The 12,037-nt window shown below is 40.7% G+C and overlaps 1 protein-coding gene across 1 annotated transcript in view; it reads right to left on the reverse strand.

Moving 5' to 3' along the window:
- Positions 1–3,829: 3,829 nt before the first annotated feature.
- yjefn3 (YjeF N-terminal domain containing 3) overlaps positions 3,830–12,037 on the reverse strand; it is a 185,330-nt gene continuing 177,122 nt past the window's right edge. Inside the window, exons 4-6 of the mRNA XM_034180282.1 lie at positions 6,325–6,438; positions 4,270–4,420; positions 3,830–4,037 (exon numbers count right to left, since the gene is read on the reverse strand). Of these exons, the coding sequence (XP_034036173.1) occupies positions 3,841–4,037; positions 4,270–4,420; positions 6,325–6,438 (462 nt within the window). The 3' untranslated portion in view covers positions 3,830–3,840. The remainder of the gene's footprint in view (positions 4,038–4,269; positions 4,421–6,324; positions 6,439–12,037) is intronic.

The following is a 12,037-nucleotide window of genomic DNA, read 5'->3' on the forward strand; positions in this document are numbered from 1 at the left end:
GCCATGGCTTACGAAGCTACTTTGGGAAGAAGTTGGGAGTTTCTCATGGAAACTCATGCAGACTCAAAGGAAACATGCAAACTCTTCGCTGAAATGAACCGAGCATTGGTAGAACCAAACCCATGACCATTTTGATGGAAGGTATGTGTAGCAAATGCTCCACCATTGTGGAGGCCACCAAATGAATATAAGTTTAACTGAAACACTAACTAAGCTAGCAAAAGCTTAGTTATTGTTTCATATTTTCTGCCTTAATTTTTCTAACTAAGCTAGAAAAAAGCTTAATAAACAACTATCTGAATATAAAGCTAGTACAATATAAAGCTAACTAACTTCAAACATAACTGAAAAGAAATGAAAAGGTGTAAGACAACTTAGTCTCAGGAGTTCTGTAGTTCACCACTACGGTTCTGGTGCTGTTAGATCTCAGTGCTGCATTTGATACAGTGGATCATCATATTCTACTTGATAGGCTGGAAAATCACTTTGGGATTACTGGGAGTGCCCTTGCATGGTTGACATGGTACTTGACCAGTCGTTCTCACTGTGTTTTGTACAGTAACACTACCTCTAACTTTAGTGACATGAAAATTGGGGTTTCACAGGGGTCCGTCTTAGGCCCCCTGCTTTTCTTCCTTCATATAGCACCCCTTGGGCACATATTGCAGGGTTTTTGGGATTACTTTTCTCTGCTATGCTGATGATACTCAGTTATACATGCCGATCTCATTCACATAAAATCCTTAGAAGATTGCCTTGTATCAGTGAGAAGTTGGATGTGTAGAAACGTCCTACTTTTAAACTCTGATAAGACGGAAATGATGGTTCTTGGTCCAGTGAGAAATTGGCATCAATCTGACCAGTTAACACTTAGCCTAGGCTTGTGTGTCATACATCACACTGACAAAGTGAGGAACCTTGGGGTAATTTTTGATCCTTCATTGTCCTTTGACCTTCACATTAGAAATATTACAAGGACTGCTTTCTTCCACCTGCAAAATATAGCAAAGATTTGTCCCATCCTGTCTATGGCTGACTGAGACCTTGATCCATGTGTTTATCTCTTCTAGATTGGACTACTGCAATGTTCTATTTTCTGGTTTTCCGCAGTCCAGCATTAAGGCTCTCCAACTGGTTCAAAATGCTGCAGCCAGACTTTTGACACGAAGCAGAAAGTTTGACCACATTACACCCATTTTGGCATCCCTTCATTGGTTTCCTGTCCCAGTGAGATCAGATTTTAAGGTTCTGCTACTAGTCTATAAAATTGTTCATGGACTGGCACCTCCCTACCTAGCTGACCTAATTAAACCTTACGTACCAGCCCGGGCTTTGCGTTCTCAGGGTGCAGGACTACTTTGTGGCCCTAGGGTGAATAAGAAGTCTGCGGGTCATAGAGCTTTCTCTTATTGTGCCCCTGTTCTGTGGAATGATCTCTCCGCATCAATAAAACAGTCAGATTCTGTGGAGACTTAAGACGCACTTATTTTCTCTTTCGTATGGCTATCATACTGGCATAGTATAGTTCTGTGCTTTTTACTCTTTTAATTAATTTTATTAGGAAATGGAGCGTGCCGCAGCCTCAACTTTACCTAAATTCTAGGTCTTTTAGTGAAGCTTAGGGCTAGCGGCCGGTGATCACCTTAGTATTTCTTCTGTTTTACTTGTTGATTAATGCTGGCAAATTATGCTTTATTTCTTGTCTTTCTGATGCCTGATTCTGTTTTTTTTTTTCTTTCTGTTTAAGGTGCAGCTCCATCCAGAGATGGGTGCGGTATTTGTGCTGGCAACCCCCCTGTCCTGTGCACCAACAGCATTTCTTGTATATTCATTTTGTAATTTCTGTAATTTGTTCTGTAATTTGTGTCTGTAGCATGGCCCAAGCAGAGGGTCACCCCTTGAGTCTGGTCTGCTTGAGGTTTCTTCCTCAGAGGGAGTTTTTCCTTACCACTGCTGTTGTGGATATTAGTAAGGTTAGACCTTACTTGTGTGAAGCGCCTTGAGGCAACTCTGTTGTGATTTAGTGATATATAAATGAAAATGAATTGAAGTTGAATTGAAATTGAACTGGAGTTTTTTTCATGCACTTCCTCATGAAATGAGTCACATTTTCGTGAAGGGTTTTTTATCTTACGATTACTAACCCTACACCTAACCCTAACTATAACAGTCCGAGATCTCCATTGTTGTATTTTGCGCTTCATATTTTCAGTGGGCAACAGGTCTGGACTGCAGTCAGGCCAATCTAGTACCTGCACTCTTTAACTACGAAGCCACGCTGTTGTAACACGTCCACAATGTGGCTTGGCATTGTCTTGCCGAAATAAACAGGGACATCCCTGAAAAAGACGTTGCTTGAATGACAGCATGTGTTGCTCCAAAACCTGGATGTACCTTTCAGCATTGATGGTGCCATCACAGATGTGTAAGTTCCCCATTACATGGGCACTAACACACCCCCATACCGTCACAGATGCTGGCTTTTGAACTTTGTGTTGGTAACATTCTTGATGGTCTTTTTGCTCTTTTGTCCGGAGGACACAACATCCATGATTTCCAAAAACAATTTGAAACGTGGACTCATCAGATGACAGCACACTTTTCCACTTTGTTTCTGTCCATTTCAAATGATCTTGGGCCCAGAGAAAGTGATGGTGTTTCTGGATGTTGTTGATGGATGGCTTTCGCTTTGCATGGTAGGGTTTTAACTTGTACTTGTAGATGTAGCGACGAACTGTGTTAACTGACCATGGTTTGCTGTAGTGTTCCTGAGCCCATGCAGTAAAATCCTTTACACAATGATGTTCGTTTTTAATACAGTGCCGCCTGAGGGATTGAAGGTCATGGGCATTCAATGTTGGTTTTCGGCCTTGCCGCTTACGTGTAGAAAGTTCTCCAGATTCTCTGAATCTTCTGATTATATTATGGACTGTAGATGATGGAATCCCTCAATTCCTTGCAATTGAACATTGAGAAACATTGTTCTTAAACTGTTGTACTATTTTTTCAGGCTGTTGTTTACAAAGTGGTGATCCTCATCCCATCTTTGCTTCTGAACGGCTGAGCCTTTTGGGGATGCTCCTTTTATACCCAATCATGACACTCACCTGTTTCCAATTAGATGTTCTTTGAGCATTCATCAACTTTCTCAGTCTATTGTTGTGCTGTCCCAACTTTTTTGAAATGTGTTGCAGGCATCTATTTCAAAATGAGCAAATATTTGCACAAAAACAACAAAGTCTATCAGTTTGAACATTAAATATCTTGTATTTGTGGTGTATTCAATTGAATATAGGTTGAAGAGGATTTTCAAATCATTGTATTCTGTACTTATTTACATTTTACACAATGTCCCAACTTCATTGGAATTGGGGTTGTAAAAGCAATGGTGCAGGTTGACAAAACTAACACATGACACAAAGTGAGGACTTCCCAACCTCCGTCAACTCTTCTCAACAACACAAAGTTAAAAATATTAATATAAATACCCCCAAAATTTTCATTCACAAAAAAAGTCATAAGTCATCATAGAAAATTTTCTCTGTCTTTACTGAATATGGGGGGTAAAAACTGAATTTGGCAGAGTAATGCTACGCATTATAGGACTGACACAAAGACTCCTCATGCCGTTGCCTACAAAGACACAAGTCAAACCACAGTTTTTACACAATATCTTTCACTGTAGCTTCATAGCTAATTTGTCTAAGGTTTAACCTACACAGTTGAGAAATAGTTCACACTGAATCACAGTAACAATCTATAAAATACAAAAGGGAATCGATCAAACATACATTTGTAAAATGAGGAGTGGCCCCCGCTGGCTCTTATGTTTCCCAGGTGTTACAATTCTATGAGACAGTCTGTGCCAGAGTATTCTGGAAGGTTAAGCTCATATTTTTTCTGGATGTCATAGGGCAGGAAGCGTCCTGCCAAGAAATGCTTCCCGGAGAAACTCATGGCACACTTCTTTGGTGCCGAAAGTGAGATGAGAACTGCAGGGTTTATCCCATCCCCAGTGGCTTCTTCTGTGTCCCATCCTGAGAGAAGAAAAAGAGAAAAGCATTGTGTTTTTGTGATAGTGGTTTGTTGAACTCACGCTCAACAAGCGGCGCATTAGGTAGGTGATGAGCTCACTCTGTGCTGACTGTAGTGCAAGATTTATCCTCCATGTGTGCCTCCAGAATGGAAAATCATGCCCATGAGCCAAAGCTCCTGGGAGCCGCCTGGAGGCCCATTTATCATATTTCAAAGCCTGATATGGACACTCACCTGAGGGCACATCCACACTGGCAATGGGGATCTTGATTTGCTTTAGGGTGACGAGAATACCCGAGTAGGGCTCCCTAATGTTGGTCAGGTCGGCCTCTGGTCCCAGCAAGGCATCTATCACTAGGTTGTAGGCATCATTGATAAGCTGCACCTGCACATAACAAACATCAGTTAAGGATTCTTCATCAAAATAAGACTTAGTTTCTCCAAAGACGTCAACTCTCGGAGAATGAGTGAACATCATTAAGTTAGGATTTTTGTTCTTTCAAGCAAGATAGATTCTCAAGTATGCAAGAATATCGCCGAAGCTCCCACAAAGTGCCTCCCAAGGGGCACACTCATACACCTTCTCCAAATGTAGATTGGAGGGTCCAACTCTTGATCTTGCTAGAATAAAGGGTTGTTGGCCTGTGACCTTGTCATTAGCTGCACTGTTCTGGAACCTGAGGTTTCACAGACCTTTCAGTACCCTGGTATAGGATTCCCAGGGAGAACCAGCGGTGTAGCTTCCTGTGTTCCTCTTTTACAACTATATGAACCAAAAGCCCCATCTGGCAGTCCATGTACACTGTTCCCTAGCACCACATATTCAGCGCTAACTGTGGTGTCAGATTCACTTAAAAGCCAAGTTCACTTTTGTTTTAGATTAAGTATTATTAGTAATCAAACATCTGGGTGCTCTGCTCACATAGAATTGGCTGCATCAAAGAAATCCTGCCAACAGATTGGTGGAAGCAAATACCCCCAAGTAACCACCATCACACTCGAGGTTGAATGAACTCGAATCGCGTCCAAATGAAGCTTCAGCCCACATTCGGGAAGTGTTGAGGTACAATCGAAAATGTCAGACAGCATTCTTAGAGCAGTCTAAACAGTCAGCCACAGTCCTGCGGCCACCTCGAATGTTTTGCACACGTTCAAAACAATCGTGGCGCAGTCGAGATGGAATCACTATCGAACGGCAGTTAAAGTGCAATCTGACTGCATTCTAAACAATCGAACGGTGTGAAAACAGCATTTGTGACATTGTGATTGTGTTCGGGGAGACATTTGTCATGTTTCCGCCATATGAAACAGTGGCTGAATGTCTCGAATGTGCCTGAACGCACCAAGAGTGCACTTCAAGTGCTGCTGGATTATATTCTGCTGAATCGCAATCGTACGGCTTGTAAGTATATTCGTATTGTTCTTTCTGCAATTTCGCAGCTGTCCAGGTACACTTACTGTATTCCACATACATATGTACTGCGTTCAGAGGCTCATGTGCACAGCATGTGCACAAAGCAGTTGGGGCGGGTCGGAGCACAGTCTGGGTGTGCTGTCCTCTGCAGTTCTTATTCCCTCCCAGATGTGGCACAAATTCTGCTTTGTTTTGTTTTTCTACACTCTGCCTGATTCGTCTTCATCTTTGTACTATGAGTGATAGAGCTCCCAATTAAGTCAGTTTTTTTCCTCAAACCTTATAATTGTGTCATGATTAACACATTCTTGTATCATTTTATGTTAAATTTTCAATGTATATTGTTTGTGATATCTTTAAATAAAAGGAATCTGAAACATTCACAGTAAAAGTGATAAGAGCCAATTAGTGTACCCGATGCAGAGTCAACTTAAAACAGCATATTCAGAAAAAACAAACACCTAATTGGCCGGATTTATTCAGATGTTTTGTACAACTAACATACCAAAAATGACAAAGAAGCTGAGCAGCATTATTAAAGTCATGTGTTATAGGGCACAAGGGGGGTGCTGTTTTCAATCCTATGTGTTTGTCCAGGTGTGAACAAAATAACTCGGAAGAGTTTCGATCCAATTTTGATCAAACAAGGAAAAAAACTTAAGGTCATCCAAGTGTGAAGTGGTTTGGTTTTGAGGAAAATTGAAGCCAAGATTAAAATTTGAGCCCAATGTTTATCCATCAGGAGTATTCAGAATGGGTGATCATAGATTGCAAAACCTAAAGTTCAGATCAGATATGTTTTTTGTGGTAAATAATTGCATGAACTATCACCTCTGGCATGTTTTCATCTCAAAACCATAAGGTGTGCTGCTGACCTCGGTGGGGAGATAAGACAGGAAAGGGATGTCCATCTTTTCGCACTGAACTGTAAAGTCCTGGTGTAGACTGTGAGAAGAGCGTGTCGGGTGGTAGATGGTGGGCTCGTATTCCTGTGTGAGATGAGGCAATCCAGAAAAATAACAGAGAACAAAGGAGGAGAGAAGAAAACAAATGTAGAGAAAAGGTTACCTAATATCAAGACTATTTTGGCCAGTGCTGGCTTGATGGAGAGAAGATGATACATGTGTGTACTTTTGACCTGCTGTTTATTACAGCGAGCACAAGTTGTAGTTGTATTGTGAATACTTCCTTCATAAACAAGAAACTGAAGAGTAGAAATCCAGACAGCCAGAGTCTGGCAGGACTGTGGTTCCACAGGAACCGCACGTTAACCATGACGGTACCGAGTCTCAAAGATAAATCTTTGCTTCAGATTATTCTCAGAATGGTTTGTAGTTGATAAGAAGAACCTAAATTATACAATTTATAAATGGCTCACAATATGCTAAACCGTTATATTACACCTGAGGTATACTTCATGAATGTGTTTATTAAATATGGATTGTTGAATAGAAATGTTTGTTACTGTTAACACTAATGTAACTAATGTATATATAGTATGCATAATTTGAGTGTATTTCGTTGCTCATAAAATAAAGAAAAACTGAAAAGAAGTTTGGAAAATCCACTTTTTTTCATCAATTCTAACACGATTGGACCTCACATTTTCAACCAGGTCATATTTTTTTCAAACCAACCTCAAGGCAATTGCATTGTGCGTTAATCAATAGAAAACCCATGAAATGAAAAATTAAAAGTAAATAAAAGGCCCTTGAGTCAATTTTAAGTACAAAAAAATTAAATTAAAAATGACCCTTGCGGATGTTACTGTATCTGTCAAAACCAAGTGGGAGATATAGATGGTTAAAAGACGCATAAACTATAGCTAACATTTACACTTAGATGGGCATTCTACTTTGAAATATGTATTCTCCGATATACATTGTCAATTTGTATAAAAGATACGTGTATTAAGAAATTATAACAAGTTGAAAACAACCCGAGAATTGTCCGTCAAAAATAACATCCGCAAGGGTCCATACTCTTATTAAAGTTAAAGTTTTTAAAGTTAATAGTTAATCAGTTATCTTGAGCTTTGTGGTTTATGAAAGAAATATATGTGTACTACAATTTCAAACTAGTTTGCAATAAAAACATGTAACTTGAAAAACTGACCTTTGTGTTACACTTTCATAACAGTTTAGCATATTGTGAGCCAAATACATTAAGACAGTATATTAACATTAAAATATGATGTAATTAACAGGAATTAAAAGCGTTGAGTTACAGTGGGAAAATAAGTATTCGATCCCCTGTCAGTTTTGCAGGTTTTCCCACCTTCAAAGAATGGAGAGGTCTGTAATTTTTATCGTAGATACACTTCAACTGTGAGAGACAGAATCTAAAAAGAAAATCCAGAAAATCACATTGTATGATTTTTAAATAATTAATTTGCATTTTATTGCATGAACAACCAGCAAGAATTCCGGCTCTCACAGACTTGTTAATTTTTCTTTAAGAAGCCCTCTTATTCTGCACAGTTTACCTGTATTAATTGCACCTGTTTGAACTTGTTACCTGTATAATAAAAGAAACCTGTTCACACAATCAATCACACTCCAACCTGTCCACCATAGCCAAGACCAAAGAACTGTCTGAGGACACCAAGGACAAATCTGTAGACCTGCACAAGGCTGGGATGGACTACAGGACAACAGGCAAGCAGCTTGGTAGAAGACAACAACTGTTATGATTATTTATTAGAAAGTGGAAGAAACACAAGATGACTGTCAGTCTCCCTCAGTCTGGGATTCCATGCAAGATCTCACTTTGTGGGGTAAGGATGATTCTGAGAAAGCTCAGAACTACACAGGAGGACCTGGTCAATGACCTGAAGAGAGCTGGGACCACAGTCACAAAGATTACATTAGTAACACATGATGCTGTCGTGGTTTAAAATCCTGCAGCAAGGTCCCCCTGCTCAACCCAGCACATGTCCAGGTCCATTTGAAGTTCACCAGTGACCATGTGGATGATCCAGAGGAGGCATGGGAGAAGGTCATGTGATCAGATGAGACCAGAATAGAGCTTTTTGGAATCAGCTCCACTTACCATGTTTAGAGGATGAGAACAACCCCAAGAAAACCATCCCAACCGTGAAGCATGGCGGTGGAAACATCACACTCTGGGGGTGCTCTTCTGCCAAGGGGACAGGACGACTGCAACGTATTGAAGGGAGGATGGATGGGGTCATGTATTGTGAGATTTTGGCAAACAACCTCCTTCCTTCAGTAAGAGCATTGAAGATGGGTTATGGCTGGGTCTTCCAGCATGACAATGACCCCAAACACACAGCCAGGGCAACTAAGGAGGGGCTTCGTAAGAAGCATTTCAAGGTCCTGGAGTGGCCTGGCCAGTCTCCAGACCTGAACTCAATAGAAAATCTTTGGAGGGAGCTGAAACTCCAAACCTGAAAGATCTGGAGAAGATCTGTATGGAGGAGTGGACCAAAATCCCTGCTGCAGTGTGTGCAAACCTGGTGAAAAACTACAGGAAACATCTGACCTCTGTAATGGCAGACAATGTTTCTGTACCAATTGTTACACTTTGTTTTTCTAGAGGATCAAATACTTATTTCATGCAATAAAATGCAAATTCATTTTTTAAAAATCATACAATGTGATTTTCTGGATTTTTTTTTTTTTTTTTTTTAGATTCTGTCTCTCACAGTTGAAGTGTACCTACGATAAAAATTACAGACCTCTCCATTCTTTGCAGGAGGGAAAACCTGCAAAACTGACAGGGAATACTTATTTTCCCCACTGTATTTGCACTGTGTGTGAAGGGGCCCTTACGGACATGCTAATGGGGGGGCACCATCAAAACCACATTCATACAGAAAAACTAAGGTCCTTAAAACTTTTGCACAGTTGTGAATGTGTCACCGTTTGAATCGTGTAAAAACTTGATCTTGTTTGCATTATTCCCAATTAAACAAAAAGAAAATTTCATTTATATTTATAGAACAAATGTTTCCAGGGTGGAGAGTAATTCTAACATTTTTCTTTGAACAAATTTGTCGAACATCAAGTGATTAATTAAATACAGAAACTCTTCTTTAACTGAAGCTCTCTCAGATCACACAGATTGCTTTCTGGCTTCCTTCTGGAAAGTAATCACACTGACCACTTGACGTCATCTCCATCTACACGGAACGAGCGGTGATCCAAACACAGAGTGTGTGTGTGTGTGTATGTTTGTGTGTGTTTGTGTGTGTGTGTGTGTCCCACAGAGTTAATAGCACCCTCCACAGGTGGCACTTACAACACAAAACACAGACACATCACGTGAAAAAAACAAAACTGCAAAAATCATTATCAGCGTCACACCACATGAAGAGAAATGAGCCATGAGAGAGTGAGACAGACAGCAGAGGTCACAGACAGGTCAGAGTTGGTTACACAGTTATGGTCTGCAATGTGAGTGTTCTTTGCTGACACCAACATGGGCAGGGTGAACGTCTGACACTCACATCTGATTCCATAATATTTAACCTCATGAAACAACTTCATGTTTTGGCATGGATGATAGAGGCCTCAGTTCAGATGTTTTCCTCTGTGAAAGTTGGGTAGCTGAATGAAGAATCAGAGTTTAAGAACAAAAGGGAAAAACACATTAACTCACATAATAAAGTCAAGTCTGGGAGCATGCGCTAGTTTTCTGCATTGCCACATCCACAACACCACAGAACCACCGTAAGTCCTGGATGGCAACCACTTAAACTTCTGGAGAGCAGCGACAGCAGAGGACAGCTCAACTAAGGTAAGTCACTAACTGTATTATCGCTCATGTTAAAAAGTAAACATGATGCTATTTATCTTTACAGAGATCCTCTCCGTGCTTCTGGAAACTTCGAATGACATTTGTATGTGTCCAGTGACAACAAGTAGCAGTAGTTTATTGAGTGTTGTTAACTTGCCCTGTCCAATAACATTATATAGCCAGTTAGTCTGTGATGGTGTTTGTGTTCTAAATGAATATTGCCTTGATTAATTTTGGTTTTGGCCTCTGTGAAAAGATGATCCCCAAAACATCTAAAACTAAAGCCTCTGTTGTAAAATCTGGACAATGAGTTGCTCCCATTGTTTTACTACTATGGGAGGTCCTGTAACTTATATTCCAAAGTGACTTAGTCGTGGAAAACATACTGCATTATTGTCTATGCCCACAAGACTGCATAGTCTACACAACAAGCTGCTCCTTTATACTGAATAAGGTACTGCAATTCACACTCCGGAACAGAAGGTGGCAGAAACACATTAAGATGAATTACAATCACCATAAAAGAAGAATAAGAGGATGCTCTGAATTAGAAAAACTGTCTTTGTCTGTGAGAACAAATGACTTTAATAATAATGTTCTCAAACTGAGAAATGCTGTTCTTGAATAGAAAGAGGGCCTATAACCTTCAGAAGACTTGGAACAACACTTGTTTGGACTGTGTGAGACAGCAAATCATTTACAAATTACTTACAAATAATGAGCTGAGTTTTCAAACCTTTACTTTACATACTTGTGATCATCTGTTCAGTTTACTTACACTCAACAAAAATATAAACGCAACACTTTTGGTTTTGCTCCCATTTTGTATGAGATGAACTCAAAGATCTAAAACTTTTTCCACATACACAATATCACCATTTCCCTCAAATATTGTTCACAAACCAGTCTAAATCTGTGATAGTGAGCACTTCTCCTTTGCTGAGATAATCCATCCCACCTCACAGGTGTGCCATACCAAGATGCTGATTAGACACCATGATTAGTGCACAGGTGTGCCTTAGACTGTCCACAATAAAAGGCCACTCTGAAAGGTGCAGTTTTGTTTTATTGGGGGGGATACCAGTCAGTATCTGGTGTGACCACCATTTGCCTCATGCAGTGCAACACATCTCCTTCGCATAGAGTTGATCAGGTTGTCAATTGTGGCCTGTGGAATGTTGGTCCACTCCTCTTCAATGGCTGTGCGAAGTTGCTGGATATTGGCAGGAACTGGTACACGCTGTCGTATACGCCGGTCCAGAGCATCCCAAACATGCTCAATGGGTGACGTGTCCGGTGAGTATGCCGGCCATGCAAGAACTGGGAAATTTTCAGCTTCCAAGAATTGTGTACAGATCCTTGCAACATGGGGCCGTGCATTATCCTTCTGCAACATGAGTGATGTTCTTGGATGGCACAACAATGGGCCTCAGGATCTCGTCATGGTATCTCTGTGCATTCAAAATGCCATCAATAAAATGCACCTGTGTTCTTCATCCATAACAGATGCCTGCCCATACCATAACCCCACCGCCACCATGGGCCACTCGATCCACAACATTGACATCAGAAAACTGCTCACCCACACGACGCCACACACACTGTCTGCCATCTGCCCTGAACAGTGTGAACCGGGATTCATCCGTGAAGAGAACACCTCTCCAACGTGCCAAACGCCAGCGAATGTGAGCATTTGCCCACTCAAGCCGGTTACGACGACGAACTGGAGTCAGGTTGAGACCCCGATGAGGACGGCGAGCATGCAGATGAGCTTCCCTGAGATGGTTTCTGACAGTTTGTGCAGAAATTCTTTGGTTATGCAAACTG

The sequence above is a fragment of the Thalassophryne amazonica genome, chromosome 10 (assembly GCF_902500255.1).
Source record: "Thalassophryne amazonica chromosome 10, fThaAma1.1, whole genome shotgun sequence".
In the NCBI taxonomy this organism is placed as follows: domain Eukaryota; kingdom Metazoa; phylum Chordata; class Actinopteri; order Batrachoidiformes; family Batrachoididae; genus Thalassophryne; species Thalassophryne amazonica.